Below are 24096 nucleotides of genomic sequence, written 5' to 3'. Positions count from 1 at the left end.
AATGAAATGAGAAGACATGTAAACAAGTCTCAAAAACAGACTTTCAGATCACCTACAGCAACGCCAAAGAGAAACGAGATGGAACAATTTGATACTCAACAACCTAGACTCCCTGAACTGGCAACAAAACAGGATCTGGGAAAAATGAAATCTGAAATAATTTCTCAGGTGACAGCAGAGATTGTGCCCATAGTGCAAGACATGATTAATAAATCTAGAGAGGACACAGATAAAAAAATAGAGGAGCTGAGGAACATGAAAGAATCCCAACATAGAAAAAAATGGAATCCATAAAACAGATACAAACAGATTTCCAGGAGATTAAAAACTGCATTGAAAGTTTACACAGCAGAATGAACAAATGTGAGGACATAATTTCAGACATAGAAGATAAGATTCCAATTAGTGATTAGCAAAAGAAAAATTGCTTTAAACTTGTAAGGGAACATGAGAAATCAATCCAGCAGCTGCTAGACGATGCAAAGAAGAATAACATAAGACTGATTGGAGTCAATGAAGAAACAGGAGAGAGTGCAGATGACATAAAAAACCTGTTCACAGAAGTGATGGCAGAAAACTTCCCAAGCAGGGGAAAAGAACTTGACATACAGATATGTGAGGCATATAGGACTCCAAATAGCCTGGATCAAAAAAACTTGACACATAGGCATATAATAGTTAGGATTCCAGAAACCCAACGGAAGAACAAAGTTCTACAAGTAGTGAGAGAAAAGAAACAAATCACATACAAAGGAAAGCCCATCAGAATCACAGCACACTTCTCAATGCAAACCCTCAAGGCAAGAAGAGCTTGCAGTGATGTATTTCAAGCCCTAAAGGAAAACAGCCTCCAACCCAGATTGATGTACCCTGCAAAGCTATCTTTCAAATTTGATGGAGAAGATACTTTCATGATAAAAAGCACCTTAAGAACTTCATGAATACCAAACCAGCACGCCAAAAAATTTTAGACAATAACCTAGAAAAAGACAACAAGGATCACAACCCCAGGAAGCCCTATAGAATGAATGCACTGGGTGCAACAAGAAAGTAAACGCAAAGGGGTAGAATCCAACAAAAAGAAAAAGTCATGACAATGATAAGTCAATATGTATCAGTTATAACCATCAACGTTAATGGTCTCAATTCAACAATCAAAAGAAAAAGACTGGCAGAATGGGTCAAGAAGAAAGATCCAACAATATGCTGCATGCAAGAAACACACTTAATTCAAAAAAAACTCAGACTGAAAGTTAAAGGGTGGAAAACAATACTCCATGTGACAGAAACCAGAAAAAAAGGAGAAGCTATCCTCTTTGCAGATCAAGTGGATTTCAAACCAAATCTGAAACACTTCCAGTCCCAAGAATTTCAGATAAGAGATAGTTAACTTTTATGTAAAATCTACTGTGAACATGTGTTTTCATTCCTCTTAAAAATTTAAGAACAGAACTGTTGGTTCTTAACAGTAATACAAGAAATTTCTATATTGTTTTCCAAAATGGTTTTATCATTTACATTCACATTAGCAGTATCAGAAAGTTGTAACTGGTTCACACCTAAGCTGACATTTGTTTTTTTTAAACTTTTAACTTCACCTCCCTAATGAGTGTATAATACGATCTTGTTATTGTACTGATTAGTATTTTTCTGATTCTAGTGTTATACACCTTTCCTTGAGCTGTACTGGCTATTTGTCATCTTCTTGTGTCTACTTTTTAATTGGGTTGTCTATTAATGAGCTGTAAGAGTTCTTTATATATTCTGGTCATAGGTTATATGCATTGTAAATATGGTCTGTTTAAGGACTACTTTTCATTTTCTTAAGGATGTCATTTTAAGTTCTAAATTTTTTATGGAATCTCATTTATCAATTTTTTCATTTACATATCATATTTTCTGTATCCCAGGAAATCCTTGCCTACCCTAAATTCATGAACATTTTCCCTTATAATTTCTTCTTAACGTTTTACAGTTTTAGTCTTTCATATTTAGGTTCATAGATCCTTTAAAGTTATTTTTATGTATGGAAATAAAGGGTGGAAGTTAATTTTTTATATATGGCTAATAGGTGTTCTAGTACCATTTGCTGAAAACACTATCTTTTCCTCGGCTTTTGAGTTGAGTTTATGTTCTATAAAATGTTAATATTAAATAATCTTTCAAAAGTCAGTGGACCATACATGTGTGGTTCTATTTCTAGATTGTTTTATTCCAATGATGTATATATATCTCTCCTTACACCAACACTGCCTTGATTACTGTAGCTTTAGAAGAAGTCTTAAAATTAGGTAATAAATGTCTTCCAACATTGTTTTTAGTTCTTTTTATTTTTCTAGGTCCTTTGTACTCCAACATAACTTTTAAATTTCAATATCCAATTCTTCATTTATAGCAAGTATACATACACCTGAATTTTTATATATACCTTGTGTTTTCTAATCCTGCTCAATTCAAGTACAAGTCCTAGGGGCTCCTAGAGATTTCTTAGTATTTCTTCTGTAGATGATCATTTCATCTACATATCAAGATTTTACTTCTACCTTGCCAATCCTATGCTAATTCTTTCTTTTTATTGCCAGATTATTTTGGTTTGGGCCTATGTTTCAAAGTCTAGTGGACAGATGAAGAGTAGGCATATCTGCCCTTGTTCCCCACCTTAGGAAGAAAGCATTGTATCTTCTCCATTCATATAAGGCATTCTTGCTGGAAGTATGGAGTACATGTCCTTTATCTGTTGAGAAGGTTCTGTTCTGCTTCTAGTCTCCTTATAGCTTTTACCATGAACAGCTGTAGAATTTAGTCCAGTACTTTTTCTCCAACTAGTGACAGGATCATATGGCTTTTTCCTTTCCTCTGTTAAAATGACGACTTTTGGGGGTGGATCTTCCAATGCTGAACGAACACTGCCATCCCTATAACAAAACCACTTTCTACATACTGGCAGATCTGACTTCTAATAGTTTGTTTTGTTAAACAAATTTCTATCTATGTTCATACTTTTTTTTTCTATTATCTTTATCTAGTTTTAGTATTAGCACAGTGTTGATTTCCTAAAATGAGGGGAGAAGTTTTCCTTCTTTTTTCTGCTTTAAATGTTTGATATAATTCATCAGTTAAAATGTATATGAGCTTGTTGTTGTCATATAGGTAGGTTTACAAGCTAGGAATATACTTTCTTTAATAGATGCTACTGAAATTTTATATTTCTTCCTGAGAAGGTTTCATTAATTTGTCTTCAAGGTACTTCTTCGAAGTTGTCAAATTTATTTCAAAAAAGATTTCTGTGGGCTGGGGATTTAGCTCAGTGGTTCCGGCACCTGCCTTGCAAGCACAAGGTCTGGAGTTCGATCCCCAGTACCAAAAAAAAAAAAAAAAAAAAAAAATTTTTGTAATATGCTTTCTCCTTTGAAATTCCATAAAATCTGTGATAATGTCCTCTAAATTTTGATATTGTAATTAAAACAATATATAACTGATATTGTGTAACAGGAAGAAAAGGTCTAAAGGAGCAGGAGAAGTGGGAGGGATAGGGGAAAGGAAAGAAGGGAAAAGAAAAAGTATGAGAAAAGGAAAAAAAAATGGAAACAAAGTCTTTGCCACTAAGGAAGGGTGGAGGGGCTGAAGGGAGGGCAGGGGAAGGGGAAAAATAAGAACCAAGAAACATCATGTAAAGGTACAAGATCCCAATGATGAAGATAACTGTATTTTATCCCTAAAATGTACCAATAAACTTAATGGAAAAAAAACAAGATTAGTGACTGTCAAGGGTCTAAGCGAGAAAGTAATGAATGGGTGAAGCAGAAGATTTTTAGCATAACGAAACTACTCTGTATAAGTGTGAATACTTGTCATTATACTTTCGTCCAAACAGATAAAATATATAACACAAAGCGTGAACCCTAATTTAAACTATGGAGTTGGGGTAAGGATGATGTGTCAATGAAGGTTCATCAACTGTAACAAATACACTACTCTGGTGGGTCATGCTAACAACAGGGGAAGGCTATGCATGTGTAGGTGTAAGTGGTTTAAGGGAAATCTCTGTACCATTTATTCAATTGTCCCATGGATCTGAAACTGCTCTAAAACATAAAGACTACTAAAAATACTTAATGTTATCTCTACTTATACATAATATTGCTATATACCAAAGAAGTTTAATGAAACTACTGAATAACTGTCTGTAAAATTCCCTTTACCATTTGTCATCATTTTTCAAGCAAAAAAATATTTAAATTTAGTAGAGAAATATAAACAGCACCCACTTAAATGCTTAACACAGAAATATTTTCTTAGGTATATACACTGTAACACTGGAAAATAAAGGGTTTGTAGTAGGAAGAATACTGTCCCTGCATAAAGTCTATACTCTGATCCTCCAAAATCTGAGAATATGTTGCTTCATATAGCAAAATGCAGTGAAGAAGCAATTACAGTCAAATGGAGATTATCCTGGATTATCCACTGTATCCGATCCAATTACCTGCCTTTTAAAGAGTGGAAGTAATAGGTAAAGGAGGATAGAAATGGCAATATGATGGTCTAACACATCACAATGCTTCTGAGATGTAGCGAGCTACTATGCAAAGACCGATAGAGAATGCTACAAATTAACGACAGAATTAACAGGCAGCAAGGAAACATACTTAAGCCACATGCAACTGAATTTAATCCATGCCTGAATGAAAAAGGAAACAGATCCTCTAGAGTGTACATAAAGGATCTCTTGCTGACACCTTGATTTTGTCCCAGCAAGACCTCTGTCAGCCTTTTTCTCTACAAACTGTAAGATAATAGTTTATGTTGAGAAACTAAATTTGTGGTAGACTGTTATAGCAGTAATAGGAAATTAATGTAGTGTTCCTATATTCAGTGTAGATTTAAAATTTAATCCTAATGAATTTTACTTAATGAAAAAAGCGATCTTCATTTTTTCTCTGGTCTACCATTCCCTGTCTCCCAGAGAACCAAGTATAAGATAAAAGTTTAAAACTAACTCAGCTATGGTTTAGATGTTGTTTCTCATAAGGGTTCTTGTGTTGGAAACTTAGTCCTCAGTGTGGTGATAGAACCTTTAAGAGGTGGAGTGTAGTGGAAGATAATTAGGTCACTGAGGACACTGCCCTTGGGGGATAGTTAGTTCCCACAAGAAGGAGTAGTTATGAAGGAGTAAGTGTGACACCTGCCATCACTCTCTGGAATCCTGTCTCACCATGTCATCTCTTCTACACATTCTCCTGCCATGATGCCATCCAGCAAGAAGTCCTTATCAGAGGCCAGAGTCATAGAGCGACTGGAGCTTGAAGTGTTGGCTTCTAAAACAATAAAATTAATTTGTCTTTTTTTTAAAAAATAGAGATTCTTACCAAGGAATTCTGGACACTTTAAGCAGAACTCTTTCAAAAAGGCGTTTGCCTTCAAATCAAATGTTCTAATTTCAACTTCCATGCCTGACCTTAAAACATCAATTTCTACAACGGGTAGTTCACAATCTCCCTCAAGGTGATAAAACTGAATCAAAACCTGCAGAATAAGAAAAAAGAAACTACCATTATGTTAAACAAAAACATGTTTACATACAAGGCGGTTATATTTATGGCTATATAATTGATTTATATATATGTGCTACATTACATATTTAAAATTTAGGTGCAATTTTCATACTCCCTGACATATATACTTATATAATCATTTTTCAGAAAATATGTATTGAATATGCACAACCTATCACCTAAACTCCTAATTCTTGATTAAGGAAGTTAATCTTCAAGAAATGGGATGAGAGTGAATCACAGAAAGTCTGCATCAACCTTAAATCAGAAAGAAAACAACAACGCCTATTAGCAATGAAACTATAAATAAGATACAAACAGCAGAAATGGCAAACGATTTAAATAACCATAATTTTACATGGTACATACCTCTTCTACTTCAAAACGAATTTTGAATTGAGCCAAATTGACTGGACAGTCTTGCTTTTGTACCTTTCTTTGTTGAATACTTTTAACTCTAATTGGAACCTGAGGAGGTGCTTCCAGGGGACTACATGGTGCATCAAAAAATTCCTCCTCAGAGTCTAAATTTAATAGAATAGTGTTTTAAGTCAATAATAAAAATGACTTTTAATTTCTGAAATAAATATAAGCATTAAAATATTAAAGGCCTATTTTTGAATTTAATATAAACAAGAATTAAAATGAATTACTTTTGTACAAATAACATTGTTGATAACAAAAAGGTATAGAAAATTACAAAATGTAATCTTTAGCTTAAAAAGGATCATCCATCTTTTAAAATCATTAGCCTATTTTAAAATTACGTAAGAAAAATTTCCTTTAAATAACAATATCAATGATTATCTATGCTCACTCTACCTGGACAGTATAACAGAATTCAGTTATAAACTCTGCAATATTAGCAGCAGAGTAGTTTTATGTGATTTCAGGTACCCACAGATAATGACAGCCTTAAAATATTAATGAAAAACCTCTGAAATCTGTAATTTAAAACAAAACAAAAAGTTTTAAATTGTATGCCATTCTGAGTACCAAGATGAAATTTTTCACTATCCTACCCCTGGATGTGGATCTTATCTGTCAGCATACTGTAGGGGCAAAATAAGGTCCCCTTTGCTCTCCAAATGCTTCCAGGTTTGCGAGAATAAACTGACAATAAGTAATAGCAAAAACAATACGTAAACTTGTAAATATACAGAGGGAAGAACCACAAGATTACAATTACTAAAATAACCTAATGAGGTCTGGATATTTATGTTCTCTTCTTTATAAGAGACAGAGAAATGGGAATGTGACAGTAAGACTGGCAGTAAATGATTTTAAGTAAATGAATGGGCCCCATGTTCAGACAATGGTAAGTATAGTAATCCTCTTTGGGAACTCAATGGGCCTACAAGCTGGATAATAGCTTGTGACGAATTCTGCTAGGTATGACTACATTCTTTAATCTTCCCTTCTGCACATTAGAATTTAGTAAATCAACACTCAGAAGAGATTGTATAATTATTTTCTTCTTTGACAGGTCTGGTCTTTGAATAGTATCACAGTAAAGGCTCTTCGAGCATCTGCTGCTCTCCAATGGTCTTTAATTTAAAATAATTAGCATGGCAGGGTACCACATTTGGGATGAAATGCCCTAGACTCCTTCAGTATTCACACTGCACATACTACCCATCCATTAGTCATTTATGCATCTTGGTTGACACTTCCGTTGAAAAGTTTATGTTCAGCTAATATATATTTTACTTAACAATGGCCCAAAAGCCTAAGAGTAGTAGCATTTGGAGTTCAGATATAACAAAGAAAAATCATAAAGTGAATCCTTTAAGTGAAATACTGTTAAGACCTACACCAAGAATGAATCTATCCATGAAACAATGAAAGAAAAAAAAACTCATGATATTTTGGTGTCATACCACACACTACAAACATAGATGGAATGCAAGATCAGTGCTTAGTTAAAAAAAATGGCAATGAATTTTATCACAGGGAAATATGCAGAGGAAAGAACACAGGATTAATAGTGTTGGGTACTATGGAGTTTCAGGTATTCACCTGGGACATTAGAACATAAACTCCATGAATAAAGGAGGCAACTGTAAAATGAAATCAAATACTATTCTATATGTCCAAAATACTCTGTATTTCCAAAATTGACATTAAAAAGGAGAGAAAACTGGAAAAGCATTCAACCACTTAAACCATTAAAAACAGGTTAAAGGAAACTGAAATAATCTTAAGTATAGCCCTAATAACCAAAAAAGTGAAGTCACGGTATATGACCTCACAAACAGTAACTCCTCTCCGTCACAAAAGAAAACCGTCCTAGAAAATGAGATCAACATGGCACTCTGTTAGCTTAAACCTTAAAAATACAGACATACATTTTTCTTTCTTGCCAATGTAGCCATGGAAACAAACCAGATAACTGTTATTAGAATATGTATAAGTTTTTAAAATGTGAATACAGTCATTAACACAATTTTCCCCTTTGGTAAAGACTAAGTATTTTAGAAGTTTTACTATAGCAAAATTCTCCAAATAACTAAATGCCACATTATAAATTAGACTTCTACAAAGTTTCATGGGTTTCGTTTTTTAACCCTGCGCTCATGAATTCTATTATTTTAAAGGAATTTTAGTAAAAATGTCTTGATAATATACAAATATGTATTACTCTGAAATTTTCTGAATGACTATAGACCAGACTGTGCCACTTCAAATCATGTCTTTTCAGCATACAGATTATACTGAATTGATAATTTTGAGAAACAGCACTCATAAAAGAAGCTATGAAGACAGAACATATGTTTGTCTTTAGAAAAGGATATTAAAATTTATAAGGAAAATCTATCTGTTTGTAGAACTGTCACCTTCTGTGTACCAGGAGATGACTCTTAACCCCCTGACATTCTTATCAAAGGAGATACTTTTCCTGGTTACTTTTCCCCTAAAGTACTTGTCCCCCACATAGACGCTCCAAACTCCTTTTCCTTTAACCCAAATTGGTATAGAAATCCAAGTTTAAGTTACTCATCTCTGAGTACCTCCTCTTATAAGTACTAGATATAAATGTTAATAAACTTGATTGCTTGTTAATCTGTCTTTTGTTAACAGAGAATCCAGAGGTTAAAAGGAAAAGATATTTCTTCTCCTCTACATGCTCATCTGAAGAAAATATGCCTCAAAATGGAGGTTATTTTAATTATATACATATAGTAAGAAAAATTTCCTTAAGTATGTGCATTTTACCATCTTCGGTAACACATGGAAATTCCAAAAGGGGAATTATTTTCTGTGAAATCTGTGATGTTCCCAAAGAAGTAGATGTTTGAATCTGAAAGAAAAGTAATCCACTGTCAATTTTAAAAAGACTTCTAGGCAAAGTTGTTGAGACAATTTTGACAAAAAGCCACTCACTCCGAATTTTTTAGAAGAAATTAGGACTAAGAAGAGTAAATTATAATATGCAGATTTAAAGAAACGTTTATAATTTCAAAGCTAAATATGAATTGTAAAACTGTTGTAATAATTTCCATGATAAGCTAAAAATAGGAAATCTTAGACATATTTTAACTTAACATTTTACTAAATAAGGAAAGTACCTGCAGACATCCATGAGAAATCACAAGTCACAATACTTAAGGCTCAAGAGTAAGAAAACTCAGTTTCATTTTTAAATTTACCAAGATATTTCAATAAATTTACTTTTTTATTGTTTTGAGAAACATATAAAGCCAGACGATGTAGTTTAAAGAAAAATTCTACTGAAACTTCCACCCAGACCAAGAAAGAAAACATCACCATACCCTGCCTAGAAGAACCTTACATGTTTCTCCTTGATTAGATGCCTTACCACTGATCATGATTTTGCTTTTATTTAGCTGTTTGTATTTAAGCACCTTTAAATGATTCTCTAATAAAGTTTAATTTGCCTCTAGAATTCCTAAATCTTGTGGTCAGTACATAAATAACTTTGTTCAACAAAACTATCAAACTATTTCTGAAAGGAGGTTAACCATTTTTTGAGTTACAGTAGTAGTGAATCATAGGGTTTTTGTGCATGTCTTTCCTCTTTTCTTTCATTTTCCAGGCAGCATTAAATTCTTACCATGTCAGTACTCTGACATGGTGTTTCATTCTTTTTATTTTTAGTTGTTATAGACATTGTTTAGTGGTATTTCAATAGATTCATTTTCTTGATAAGTAATAATGTTGAAAATATTTTTATGCTACTTGAAATTTAATTTTCATTAAGTCCAATTTAATTTTTCATGCTTTATTTGTTCCTTTATATTGTAAGATAGCTTTACCTACAGTAAGAACTCAATTAAATGTGGTTATATTTGAGGCAAATGTTTTATCTTACTCATAAAGAAATGCAAATCAAAACCAGAAGACATTTTCTCAGAATAAACATTAGCAATTGCTAATACTCAAACTAATGAGAACAAGGAAAAAGACAGTCATTTACTGTTAATAGTCTGTAACAGTAATACTCAGTTTAAAAGGGAAATTTGATAAAATGTCATCAAAATTTAAAACTATACCCTTCTTTACTCAACAATTCCACTTCTAACAATTTCTCCTATGGATAAAATTATAACCAAATATATGTGTAAGTTCAATATGTCATTTTTCATAATTATAAACAACTATAATATTATGAATGTCCATCAAAAGGGAACATATTGTTAAAGATGACATAACCACACAATACAATATTATATAATCATGAAAAAGAGTTAGGTAGACCTGTATGTATGTGTTAACATGAAAACACAGTGGTACCTCAGTTCACAAACTTAATCCATTTCACCATTCTGGAAAAGATGGCCATGTTCATATTCATGTGGGAAAGATGCAGTCATGTTTGTCACCTTACACAGATTTTTTAAACACAAAATTTTGCCAGATGCTTCTGTTTGTGAACCAAACTGCTTGTAAACTAAAGCATTCGTGAACCAAGGTACCACTGTATCTCTGAGGTATATATAGCATATATGACAGTAATGGTGAAAATAATAGATTCAGAATGGTAAGTATAAAGAATACACACACGTGTGTTTAACAGCATATGTCATAAAATTTTTCTGAAAAATGAGAGGAGTGTGGTTAACATTAAAGAGAGACTGGAGGTTACAGAAGAAAGAACAGATAGAGTTTATTTTATACTTCTTAAATATTTGTACTATTTCTTTTATACAGAATTTCCATCAATTTCTCTTTTATAGATTCTGTTAAAATGATTGTAAATAATTTTATTTGAGGTTCATATGATTGTTTCAGATATTATTTGTGAAGTTTTTTTTTAATTCAGTATTTTATCAATTCCAAAAATAACAATACCTGAAATGATTTGACAGGTGCAGATACATCAGCAACAGGTTTAGGTTTTGGAATGCTTTCAACCAATTCCATAATCCCTTGCAGTTTTTTATCTGAGACACGTATGGAAACAAGAGGTAACTTTCCAGAAATCTTGAATCTGTTTTTAAAATATGTGTATCATTACAGAGCAACTTTCACCATGACTTAAGTGTCCTAACTAAAAAGACTATACCTCAAATCATACAAATCTAAAACCAAATACGATTTTAAATGCTAAAATTCATTACTCAAAAATTTTTATCTTACCTACAGACTATTTTCCAAGTACAGGTGACATTACTATTTACCAGTGTTTACTACATGAAGGACAATGAAAATACTTTGTATTCATTATTGCAAGTAGTCCTCATAGCCTATGAGGTACACAACCTAGCTGTTCCCTATTGCTTATGAGTTCTCATATATACATAAGAGGAAACTAAGAGACAGCAAGGTCAAATAACTTGTCCAAGAGATCAGATTCCAAAACCATGACTCAACTACTAGACCTCAGTATTTTATTACTCTTTTAATTGCCTTGGTAGTTTCCTTGCTTATATTTAGCTCAAACTTCAAGGGAAGTGACACAGTCAAGACATCATCACAGGGACAGAAGACAAATTCACTGGCCCTTAACCTCGTTGAAAGCATGATTTATTTCCTTTGGAGGGTCTCAAAGATTTAAAACAATTTTTGTTTGTTTTGTTTTGTTTTTGGTACTGGGGATTGAACTCGGGTCCTTGCGCTTGCGAGGCAGCCAGCGGAACCACTGAGCTAAATCCCCGACCCCAGCTTTTGTTTAAAACACAAAAAAAACAAAAAACCTTCTACATCTGAACCCTCAGATGGCCAGTAGGTGACTAAAAACAGAATAAAGCTTGGCCTTCATTTTGTATCCTTTATTACTTTAAACCTTTCAGTCAGATCCCTGCTCAGCTCTGCACTTATGTTTGTTAATCACTCAAGTGTCTGCATTACAAGGTTAGTTAGCCCTAAACTTACCTAGCATATGCCATTCCCACTTTAAGACTGAGGACAAGAGTAACTAAAACAATTTTCTGGATTTGCAAGGATATATAATTGCCAGCTTTTACAAGGTCCAGTTCCAGACCCCCTAGAGTGATACCCAAGAAATCTCTAGTCATTATCCTACACCTGCAGTCCCCTCGGATTCCAGAAAAAGCACCTCATAGTCTACCCCACGATGAGGTCACCGTCTCAAGTGGGAGCAATTATCCTAAAACAGAAACCAACATTATCCTCCCACCACCAGCATCTCATGAGAACTGAACTGCCCCTTGGGCCATAAAGATTTCTCTGGAGCTATAAAATCAGATCCCAGATAATGACTAATCACACTCCACCCTGCCCAGCAGATTCATAAAGACTGACCTCATTCTTTTATGAATGGACTGGTTTGAACCTCTTCACCAGAGTGTGCCCAGTTCACCTCCTCAAGCTCAATCTCCTTTCTCTATTTTGTCTCACTTTCAAACTCTGCTTATGCCTTTATACTTTTCTCAAGTATCTGTACTGTTTATCATTTCATCAATGTCTGTTCAAATGACTATAAATCATTTCATGAGGATTTAAAACAGTAAAACAAATGCATAAAAAAAACTATAAATCTATGATAATGGGTACAAAATATGTAAAGATTTAAACCACAAATTAATAACTAAAGGGGGTAGAGTGGGAAACAAGTAGACTTTTTCCATGCAATTTAGAGTAAGCTGGGGTCAATTTTAAGCAGATTGTAGTAATTTTAGGAAATGCAGTACTTCCACAGTAACCAACAAAAACTATAAAATATACAATATGGAAATGAGAAAGAACTCAAAACATGACAAAATAAACTAACACAAAGGAAGACTAAGAAAACGGAGAGACAAAATTATCTTACAGAAAGCGAATAAACTGAAGCAGGAGGATTGCTGCAAGTTCGATGCTAGCCTGGGATACAGAATGAGTTCAAGGTCAACCTGATCTACATAGCAAGACTCAAAAAACAAAACAAACAAAAAGCAAATAAACTGACAAAAATAAGTCCTTTCCTATAAGAATTTACTTTAAAATGTAAATACTGAAACTTTCCAATCAAAAGACATAAATTGAAAAGACAGATAAGACAAAAGGATCCAACTACATGCTATCTACGAGAGTCACTTTAAAAGAAAACAGATCAAAAGTAAAAGAATGCAAAAAGATATTGCATATAAATAATCAAATACAACCACAGACAGTTATACTCTCAATCAAAATAAATTGCAAGTCAAAAATTTTTTAAAAAAGACAAAGGGGGCCGGGGATTTAGCTCAGTGGTTCTACCGCCTGCCTCACAAGCGCAAGGTCTCGGGTGCAATCCCTGGTACCAAAAAGAAAAAACAAAACAAAAAAACCCTAAAAAGGACAAAGAACATCATTATATAATGAAATGACATGAAGGTCAACAGTAAGATGCAACTAAATTATAAACATATGCATCAAGTAGCAGAGCTCAAAAATGTATGAATCAAACACAGACAGAATTAGGGGGAAATACAGATAGCTCTCTAATAATAGGAGACTGCAGTAACCCACTTTCACTAATGGGCAGAACTAGAGAGTTTTGAATTAAAAAAAAAAAAAGACTAGAACAACACAACTGAAGATTGAAGGATTTTGTGCTGTGAAGCAATCTAGACAAAAAGGGACAATACTATATAATTCCACTTGCACACAGGTACCTAAAATTGTCTTAAATTCATAAATACAAAACAGAATGGATGTTGTCAGGGGTTAGGTGCAGAGTACAATAGAACATTATTTAATGAGTACTCAGTTTCAGTTAGGAGGGTGATAAAGTTCTAGAGGTGGACAGTGGTGACAGTAATGTGAACATTACATAATGTGACAGTGGTGACAATAATGTGAACGTACTTAATGTCAAAAAATTATACACCAGAGCTTAAATAGGAAATCATACTTTAAGTTATGTATATTTTACCACAAAAAAAATCAGTGAAATATGGTTATTTCCTTAGCTATAAAGTTACTGAGAAAATGCAGAATTACATGAAACAGATAATACATACTTGGGCATCTTAATATCCATGAAAACCATTGCCTTAGAGAGTTCCACATTGACATGCATGGGTACCAAAATATGCTGTGTAGATACATTAAGTTTTCGTGCCTCTTTCCAATTCTCACCTAATTACAGAAAACAGTACTTGAGTAACATACAAAACATAAAATTATTAATATTTCATATTCACATACCAAATGATATGGGGAAATCATCTCACATCTAGACAATCTTAATTATCTAAAATACACACAGTGAGCAAGTAAAATATTTTTCCTTTCATCATTTCTCTTCACCTGCTTCACAAGATTCTCTATGTTCTATTATAAAAAAGGCTTATAAGTCGGGCACAGTGGCACATGCCTGTAATCCCAGCACTTGAGAAGCTGAGGCAAGAGGATCGCTTTGAGTTCAAGGCCAGCCTGGGATACATAGTGAGTTCAAGGCCAGCCCTAACTACACAGCCAGACCCTATCTAAAAAAAAAAAACCCAAAAAATCCAAAAAACAAAAAAACCAAACATCAAAAAGGGCTTATTTTGTAAAAAGCAGTAGTTTTAACCAAATCTGTGCATCCACTGGCAATCACTACTACAACCAGATAGCTTACCCTAAAAAACAAAAAACAGCATGAGTGTAAGACAATAATGGAAAAGGCAGAAAAAAAATTGAGCTTCTTTAATAGTAACTTGTGCATGGTAGGTACCACTTATTCAAGATTTATAACTAGCACTGTTTTATGTAATGTTTAAACTTTCTCACAATTAATAATCATTCCATTTTAGAAAACTGAGGTTCTCAATATTTAGAACTTTCCTACTGTCAACATACTAGTGACAAACCTAAAATTCACATGCATGCCTACAAATTATGATAATCTGGCAACACTTACTGCAGTGTTATAAGCCTATGTGGTCAGTAAGGAAATTGATTGATAAATAACTTAGAGCACAGCCTTAGAATATAATATAACCAAAAAAAAATTCATAGATTCAAGTGCCCAAAATATTACTGGTAAGGAAAGAAAATATCTGGAGAGGAACTATATAAATCATGTTAAAAAGACAATTCACTAATACCTCCACACACAAACATCACACAAGCATACTCTGTACACCCATCAGTACATAAACTGAATATAACACTAAAAGAATACATAACAAAAGAGCAATATTGTTCATGTCTAAGCAGTAAGATAAAGGATAATCCTTTTTATTTTTTGATTATGCAGATTTTCTAAAATATGCATATTTATAATCACAAAAAAGTAACATTAAACATCTGTAACAAGATTGGAGCATTTCCCTAGCATAATCAAGGCCCAGGGTTCAATCCCCAGTATCAGGTAAAAACAAAAAACTGTAAATACACACTCACCCAAGATTAATGGTATCTATATAGTACAATGCATTTTCATATACACTATCTCATTTGAAATATCAAATGACTCTCAAGTCAGTCAAAGTTCCAGTCTCAGAAAACCAAGGAAACATTAGATTCCCAGTTACAGGTGGTAAAATGGGCTTTATTATAATTTTTTCAAATTCTACTAGTATTCAGATAAATGAAATATTTACTTCACTTCCCATTTTACAGATAAAAACATTTATCTAGATGGATGTGTTTTGGTATTTATCAAAAAATTTTACGATAAGATAAAGTATCCACAATGTAAAAATACCTGCTCAAAAAGACTCAATTATTTAAGAACAGTAATGTTTATCAAATAATCTTCAGACAGTAACACTAAAATATTTTTTACTATTTAACAAAGAAGTACAGCCCACAGACTTGTGACCAAATGTATCAGTCAAACATACTAAAATCCCTTAATTATTCCCTAAAAAAGAATTTATGGACTTAAGCAAATATAATTAGAAGAAAAATGATCTGTTCCTATATAAACTAAAAATTTTAATAATGATTACTTTGGCTTCTCAATGCTCCTCCTTTTATCAGTTAGCTCACTGTTGAATGATGTAAATGTTCACCAATACTACAGGGATTCAGGGCAATATGGCAGAATGGAAACAGGGCTGAATGAACATGAAGTCTCCTATTTAATGCTCTTGTCAGTTGAATCTGTGGCTCTGCTTCACCTAAAAATCTAGAACTGGATCAGAGATGCTTGACTGGTACACCACAGAGATTGGGATGGATAAAGATATTTCTAAAACAGTGACTGTCCTTAGTTTGTGTGTGGCTACCCCTGCCATGGTCTGTTAGAGTCCCTAGTCTGGTTCCCTCTGGCATTGAGAAGCTGCTTCTAGTTATCTAATCATGAAATACAAATATCATTTACGATATGTACCAATCTTTAGTTCAAGGTTAGTAAATACTGGTATAGATCAGGATTTCTTAACTTTATCTCTATTGACACTTTCTGTGGGGTGCTAACCTATAAAACTACATTGTAGGATGGTCAATAGCATCCTTGACTTCCACCCACTATATGTTTTGTTAGTGATGCCCCTGACCACTACCTGTACAACCAAGTATGTCTCCAGACATTGCCAAGTGTCTCTTGGGGGGTCAAACTCACTCCTGGTTGAGAATCATTAAGCAATATTTACTATCACATCTAATTTAAAAATACTAAAAGCTCAAATGTATGTATGAAGAAGGGCTTCAGAGAAAATGTCTAAAAACCTAATCAATCACTTCAGCAAAATCAGTAGTGCCTTTCATACATACCCGTTCTACTATAAAGCAGCTGTACGCTTGTAAGCTGGACATCAAAGGAATCATAAGCTCTACGCCTTATCTCTTCAAGGTTGGCTCCACCTTGTTTCACATCTGGTAATTCTGAACGACTTTTACTTGTCACCTAGAAGTTAATTTTAATAGTTTAGATTATGTAAAATACTTCAAAATGTAAGTATTGTATAAAGGTTTTAGTCTTTCAGACCTATAATATAAAATTTTAATTGGAGAGAATAAAATCACAAGCAGACGTATCGTATAAGGCTATTAAAAAAAGTTATTAACCACGAGCGCTATAGTAAGAAGTACACATATAAAGGAAAACTTTACATATTAAATTATAATTTCCATTTCTTTACATTCAAAGATAGGAACCAAGATAGTCATGGAAAATAATACAGCTTAATGAAGAGTTAAAATCTGGTCAAGACTTCCCATTAAGAATAAGATCAAGAGACAAATTTACCTTAAAAATATTCCTACAGTACAATGACAGATACTTGGATAGCTTGATAATAAGTAAAACAGCCAAGGATTTAATATTATGATAGCTGAATTTTAGTCCAACTCTGCCATTTATGTGATTCCCAACATGTTGTTTGTATCTCCCCTTTTTGGCATAATCACTTCATAGCAGAACCTAAAGATCTTATTCATATACGTACATATGAAACATTTTATATACCTCATGTGAAGCAGACACTCAGAAATGATTACTTGTCTTAAAGGTAATGAATTTTAGATAACTTGTTAAGCAAATCACTGAATATCACAAAAATTTATTCATACATACCTTGACCTTATGTTCCTCCTACTATACCATACTGCGCTGAAACAATTCAATAACCAATTTCAAATATGAATAGTTATATAAATTTTATTATAAATATAAAGCCAATTGCTCTATGTAAGTATCAAGCATAGAGTAACGAGAGAGAGAGAGAGAGAGAGAGAGAAAGAGAAACAATATTAAGAAAAGGCAAATAATATTTATTAGGTGGTCAGAAAAATCCTTCTACTATTACTCATCTCCCTTGGGCCTTTAAATTGTTCAAAGTATTCTTCTACATTTAAAAATTTAGAGCAGTCCTGTCCAACAGAACTTTTATGATAAAGGATATATTCTGAATCTGTGCTGTTCAATAGAGTACACACTACCACTTCTGACTACTGAACTCTTAGTTACATTAGCTAAGGAACTGAAGTTTTATTTTCACTTAATTTTAATTAATCACATGTAGCTAATGGGTTATTTTACTGAAGGATACAGATCTACAAATATAAGTTATTCTCCCTTAAAATTTGGGAAGCAAAAGAAAGTTCATAATTGAAAGATCTGAAATGACTTGGTTAACTCCAAAACAATCCATAACAATCCATCAATTTAAAATAATAAAAATGTTAAAATGTCAAGAAATATATACAAAAATCTCAGAAGGATTTTAATTTTCAGAATTTCATTTTAGATACTTCAATTAATCAAGTAAAAGATTTAAACCGAAAAAGAAATAAACACAACCCTCAATTTCTACAAAAATAATTCTTGTTTACTCCAGATGTGGGTCATTTAAGTTTTAGAAATTTAGTGGGAAAAAAAGTAGCCTAATTAAATGAAACTTCACTTTACTCACCAGAAAGGAAGATTTCTCAAATGTAAGTATCTACCATAAATCTAAGTCAGTAAGCCAAATCAAACTGTCTAGAAACCAAAGTACTTTTTAAAAGAAACATCCTAAATACCACATCATAAATCAAATATTGTTAGTATATACCTTTAGATGGCCAAGATCCAAAAGAAGTAGATTTGATGTAGGGCTGAAAACTCCATCTTGTGGAACAATAATATATGAAGCCTTCAAATTAATTCTGAGATCAAGAACTTTCTGTGTTTCAATAATATACAGAAGACCTGTAGAAAATTTAAATCTTTGTAACAAATACTCTTCACAAATTACTCAAGAAATAAGGAACTGCCAAGCAAATGAACAAATCTTAGAATAATGTAAAATTAGTATTACTTTAAAATCTACTACCAATTTAAAAATAATCATTAGCAATATATTTCCAATATAAATTTAAATATTTGTTGATCTCTAACATTTTACTCCCCCCTACTATATTAGAACAAGTTCAGCTTTCGGCAACTTCCAAATTCACTAAATTCTTTCCCAAGTTAGACTCTTCAAAATTGAACACTTCCTCAAATGCTCTTCCTTACTATTTTCTTCAGCTGAATACGAAACCACTGTATATATAATTTATTTTTCTCAGGACCCTATACATTGTATTTGTTATACTTAAACTATTCTTTAAGAAAGAATCCCTGGGCTTCAAACAGACAAGGGTGCTCATGACACAAGAAAGTTATTAAGAACCTCTAAGCAGTTAAATGAATTCACTGTCAGTTGATACTGAATGGCATTATCAGAAATGAAAGACATCTATCCAATGCCTCAAAGTCAAGACACAAATATACCACAAAAGATGGAAAAATGACCAATCTAGTAAGATGAATTTTAATAGAGATTAATTAGGTCTTCAACTTACACAAAAACATTTAACTAGACTTTTAAATCCTAGTAATATGGATGAACAGACAGCCAAACAACTCTGGAGTAAAAGCAACAAAAACTGCTGGAAATAGAACAAAAGACAATAAAAAAAAAAAAATCTACTTGAAAACACTGTGAACTGGCAAGATAGTATAAGAAGCCAAAAAATAAGTTAAAGTTGTGAGCTAATAGATTCAAAATGAGACTAGAAAATTTTTATCCTGAGACCATTTTCTATACCAGGTAAACTAGAGAATTCCTTTTTAGTTTCTCAGAACAGAGGACATAAGACAAAGATAAGGAATCTAAGAGAGGCGCTTTCCTCACAAATCTGAGATCACAAAGGATACCTACTGAAAGTAAGGAGTTCCAAGTTAAGCCTTCTTCTCCTTACAACATACCCACAGGAAATGCAATGAAAGGATCTGAGGAAAATTAGGAGAAAGGTGTAATAACCCTATGAATTATAACCACAATATAGTCTTTATGTAAATATGTGGCCCAAGAATTCCTTCACAGTCCAGAATATCTCAAGCAATGGATCTACTTAAAGGCTGACACCAACATGCCCAGGATACCTTGCAGAAGAAAGTCTTCTACCAAAAACAAACAACACATAATTTAAAATTATCAAGTATGAAAAGACACCATCAGGCTCAGTGGTACATACCTGAAGTCCTAGCACTCTGGGAGACTGAAACAGGAGGATTCCAAACTCAGCCACAGCCTAGGCAACTTAGTGAGGCCCTATCTCAAGATAAAAAATAAAGAACTGGAGATGTACCTCAGACCCTAGGTTCAATCCCCATTCCGGGTGGGTGTGTAAATTTAGTACAAATAAGAGCTATCAGAAATAAAAGACAGACAAAATAAAAATCACAAAAAGTCTTCATGAAACTATCTGAAGAAAGAATTGTCTGATGAAACAATATAAAATACTATTATTTATGATGTTTGAAGAAACAGAAGTTTAAATATCCATAGGAAATAAAACTAAAAAAGAATGACAACCAAATTTTACATATAACAAAGCAAAATTTCCAAAATGAAAAATATAATCACTGAAATTAAACCTAATATAAAGATTAAATAGCATATTAGACATGGTTAAAGAAAAGATTTAATAAACTACAAGATAAATTACAAGAAATTACACAGTATATAACATAGGAAAAGAATACACACAGAGAAGCAACCAAGAAGGATACAGAAGTTTAGGGGAATAGAAGACACATGAAGAAAGGCTAAAATAAATTTTTTCAGAACTTCAGAAAAAGAGAAAAATACAAATATTTAAAGAGCTAGTGCCTAAGAATTTTCCAAACATTTTCTATAGAATTCATTAAAGATATCAGTACTCAAGATACTCAGATTTATGAAACTCAATGAATCTCAACAACAACAACAAGAACAACAACAAAAATATAAATATATATATATGTGTGTGTGTGTGTGTGTATATATATATATATATATATATATATATATATATATATATATTCATATTCATTCCCAAAGCTGGGATATAACATACTGGAACTACAGAAAACAAAATATAAGATTTTAAATGTAAAACATACAAGACAATCTATAAGAAAGCAGCAAATACACTGATACCTTGACACTGAACAGCGAGGAAACCAAGACACAGCAGACTGGTCTCTTTAGTGTTTTAAAAAGAAAGCATCTGTCAACCTTTAATTCTATGTTCAATTAAAATATACTTTAAAACTGAGGGGAGAAATTTCACACAAAAAAAATCTCTACAAAAAGAAAAAATATGGTATGTTATTACTAAAAATATACACAGCCAACTTCATAGAGATAAAAGATATGGTTCACAGTTCTACATGAAATATGAAAATATGCATGCATTCTGAGGTATTTTTCACTTATTTCTCTAAATAATTGTTAGAACAAGGTGACAAAAGGAAGAAAGAAACAGACACAGATTTGAATTAATATATATGATTAACAAATGCATCCTAAGAAATATGTATAGATATTTTTTAAACAGGTTTTTCAGTATATGTGGAACACTTTTTAAAAATACCATATATGGAATAACAGCAAGTCCCAACAAACTACAAAACATTAAAATCATCTCTATGTGAAGAATCTATTTTAAAAACTGAATATGTACATTTTAAACGTTCTCAAACAGAAATCTACAGGCCCAAATGGTTTTATTATTAAGCTCTGCCAACTATTTAAGGAAGAAATAACACCCAACCTTTTTATTCTCCTAGAGAATCTAAAAGGATACAACTTTTATATTCTGAGGCCAATATATCAAACTCTGAAATTTCTTATAAAGAAAGGACAAGCCTGTTATGGTCACAAAGAGATGTCTAAAATCCCTATACAAAATTCCGCAGTGGTTATTAAGAACTTCTTGTGTATAAAAAGTGATTATTGTTACATCTGCCTTTAAACAACAAAGTACATTATTTTATGTAAAATTGTATTAGTCTAGAAATAAAGTAAACTTTTACGAAAATCATTTTTATGTACAGCAACATGTAATATAGGGTGTAGATTTAATATGCCAACATTAATTTACCTGTTGCTGTCTTATCTCGAAATTCTTCAAGTTTTGTCAAAGTTGCTGAAGTGAGCTGTGCTAGATGTACCTCTTTAGGAGATCTGAAGAAATCCACTATACTATTCACTGTCCTCTGTTAAAATAAGCATCATTAACATGAAGCACAAACTCAAAATGAACTATATTAAAACTTGGTAATACAAAAAATGCTTACTGCATCATATATTATTTCTAAAGGTTCAGCTTCAATGATACACCTTTGAGCAACTGTTTCATCTAGTGGATTTATTTCAAATATAATTTGGAAGAGTGACATATCATCCAGTGAAGTCAGGAGGTAGGGCTTTTTTGAATTATCCGGTAAGCCAGTAATATGAAATGAATCAATTTTGGTTTCAAATCTGTATGAAAAAAAAAATAGGAAAGAAAATTACAAATCAATACAATTTAAAAATTTTTTTCAAACTGAAAATAATAAAAATTAGTAAAGACAATTTCACTTTGATTTCCTACAACCCCGTCCATTCACATAAAAGAAAATATACAATGACTGCTCTGAATCGACAAATTATTTCACAAAGAATCATATTTACATGTTGATTTCTATTTTTTAAAAAAGCTATAAGTTAGTAGTATACTTACTGATAAAATCTGAAAATAATAGGAAATTCCTAAAATCATTAATCAAGACAAAACTGAAAAGTCATAATATAATTTTAAAATTACTTCTCCTAAAAGTGAAAATAAGTAATTAAAAACCAAGCATGAGGTAGGAATTCTAGACTGGCTGTGTGACAAGCTCATCAATCACTTTTCCCAGAGAATTAACCATGAAACATACGATGAAATTTTTAGTTTCTGGAAATGAGCCTAAGGGGACACTGCAAACAAAAATATTTATTTAAGAAAATCTACTAAAATTCAGTAAGAATGAGTCTTTAGCATCAGAACTATGATTCTCTCCTACTTCCAGCCCCATACCGTATCATCAAAGATCTGGGTCCAGTTTTAACTCAGTAGGGTCAGGCAGCCAGCCTTTCTCTTTCATTCCCCACAGCTACATGTTAGAAAAGTTCTATTCCAGACAGGCACTAACAAGGGGGCTGGAGTCTGCTTTCCTCCCATTCAGAGAAGCTCTGACTGAGAAAGTACTATCCAAGAATACTGGAGCTCTACTGTCCCTCTATGATTTTGCTCCCAAACTATAAGTTCCACTCCAGAAGAGGTAAGCAGCCTCCGGTGAAGTTCATGCAGCAACGATGTGGGGGAGGGGGGCACTGAAGGAGAAGGGGACATGCTGTCCATATATCCTAGGTGGTACAGCTGAGACTCGGTTCTGATCAAGGATAGAGGAAGGCTGAAAGGACTGGTAGCTCTGCTTGCTGCCAGGCACTTTCCTCTAAATAATGTCTGCCTCATATTACTTTTAGGAGAGCAAAGAGAAGTTCATGCTTAAGCATACTGCTGAAAACACTGGGAGTTAGATTTCTCAAATAAAAAAGGAGGGCTGGGGCATGTGAAGACCCTGGGTTCAATCCCTACTACTGAAAAATCAATCACTCAATCAAGTCAACAACAGCAAATCCTAGTGATGGGAGGAGGGAACAAATCTAACTTTGATAATTACCCATAATATGATGTAAAACATCAAATTTTATATATTTACATAGTATACACAGAAATAAGAAGCCCAGATATTGTAATTACAAAACAAATACATTAAATATGCAATCTTAAATATGTTCAAAGAGCTAAAGGAAACCATCAACAAAGAATATGAACATCAAGAAATGACATAAGAAGACATAAATTAAGCCAAATAGAAAGTCTGGAGTTAGAAAGTATAACAACCAAAATGAAAATTTCACTAGAGATGTTCAACAGAAGATCTGAGCAGCCAAAAGACAAAAGAAAGAAAGTGCAAATTTGAATGAGACCACTGAAAATAGCAAATCTGAAAATAAAATTAAAAAATGAACAGATGAGAGATCCTCAATTAGACAAAAATATGCATTATGGGAGCCCTAGAAAGAAAAAGGGAGCAGGTGCTCAGGTCCCAGCCAGGGCCCTGCCCAGACATCAGCGCCTTGGGCCCAGGCCCCACCCAAAGGCCCGCCTGGAAAAGAACTGCAAAGATACACAGGAAACAACCAGAGGGCTACTCAGATATCATCGGTAAGTGCACCCAGACCCCAGCCAGAAGCCACATCAGCACGAGTGATTTGGGTGCACAGCTCCCAGCCAAAGGCCCTCCCGCACAACAGCTACACAGGTGGGCAGGCTTCAGCTGGAGGCAAGCCCAGATACCATCCTAAGTGTGAACAGGCCCGAGCCAGAATGC

General features: G+C 33.1%; 1 protein-coding gene across 6 annotated transcripts in view; it reads right to left on the bottom strand.

Annotated features, from left to right (window-relative positions):
• The window catches only part of Vps13a (vacuolar protein sorting 13 homolog A), a 252336-nt gene that overhangs the window by 158531 nt on the left and 69709 nt on the right, over nucleotides 1-24096 (bottom strand). For all 6 annotated transcript variants that reach the window (XM_087183513.1, XM_004862535.4, XM_087183514.1 and 3 more), the window contains exons 18-26: nucleotides 21970-22156; nucleotides 21774-21888; nucleotides 18431-18567; nucleotides 16650-16782; nucleotides 13964-14081; nucleotides 10869-11007; nucleotides 8772-8856; nucleotides 5925-6079; nucleotides 5370-5526 (exon numbers count right to left, since the gene is read on the bottom strand). In XM_087183513.1, coding sequence (XP_087039639.1) covers nucleotides 5370-5526; nucleotides 5925-6079; nucleotides 8772-8856; nucleotides 10869-11007; nucleotides 13964-14081; nucleotides 16650-16782; nucleotides 18431-18567; nucleotides 21774-21888; nucleotides 21970-22156 — 1226 coding nt within the window. The remainder of the gene's footprint in view (nucleotides 1-5369; nucleotides 5527-5924; nucleotides 6080-8771; nucleotides 8857-10868; nucleotides 11008-13963; nucleotides 14082-16649; nucleotides 16783-18430; nucleotides 18568-21773; nucleotides 21889-21969; nucleotides 22157-24096) is intronic.

Source organism: Heterocephalus glaber, unplaced genomic scaffold (genome assembly GCF_053883595.1).
Source record: "Heterocephalus glaber isolate CG9 unplaced genomic scaffold, H.glaber_assembly_v1.0 deba00001481, whole genome shotgun sequence".
Classification (NCBI taxonomy): Eukaryota; Metazoa; Chordata; class Mammalia; order Rodentia; family Bathyergidae; genus Heterocephalus; species Heterocephalus glaber.
This window is presented reverse-complemented; position numbering and strand designations above follow the sequence as displayed.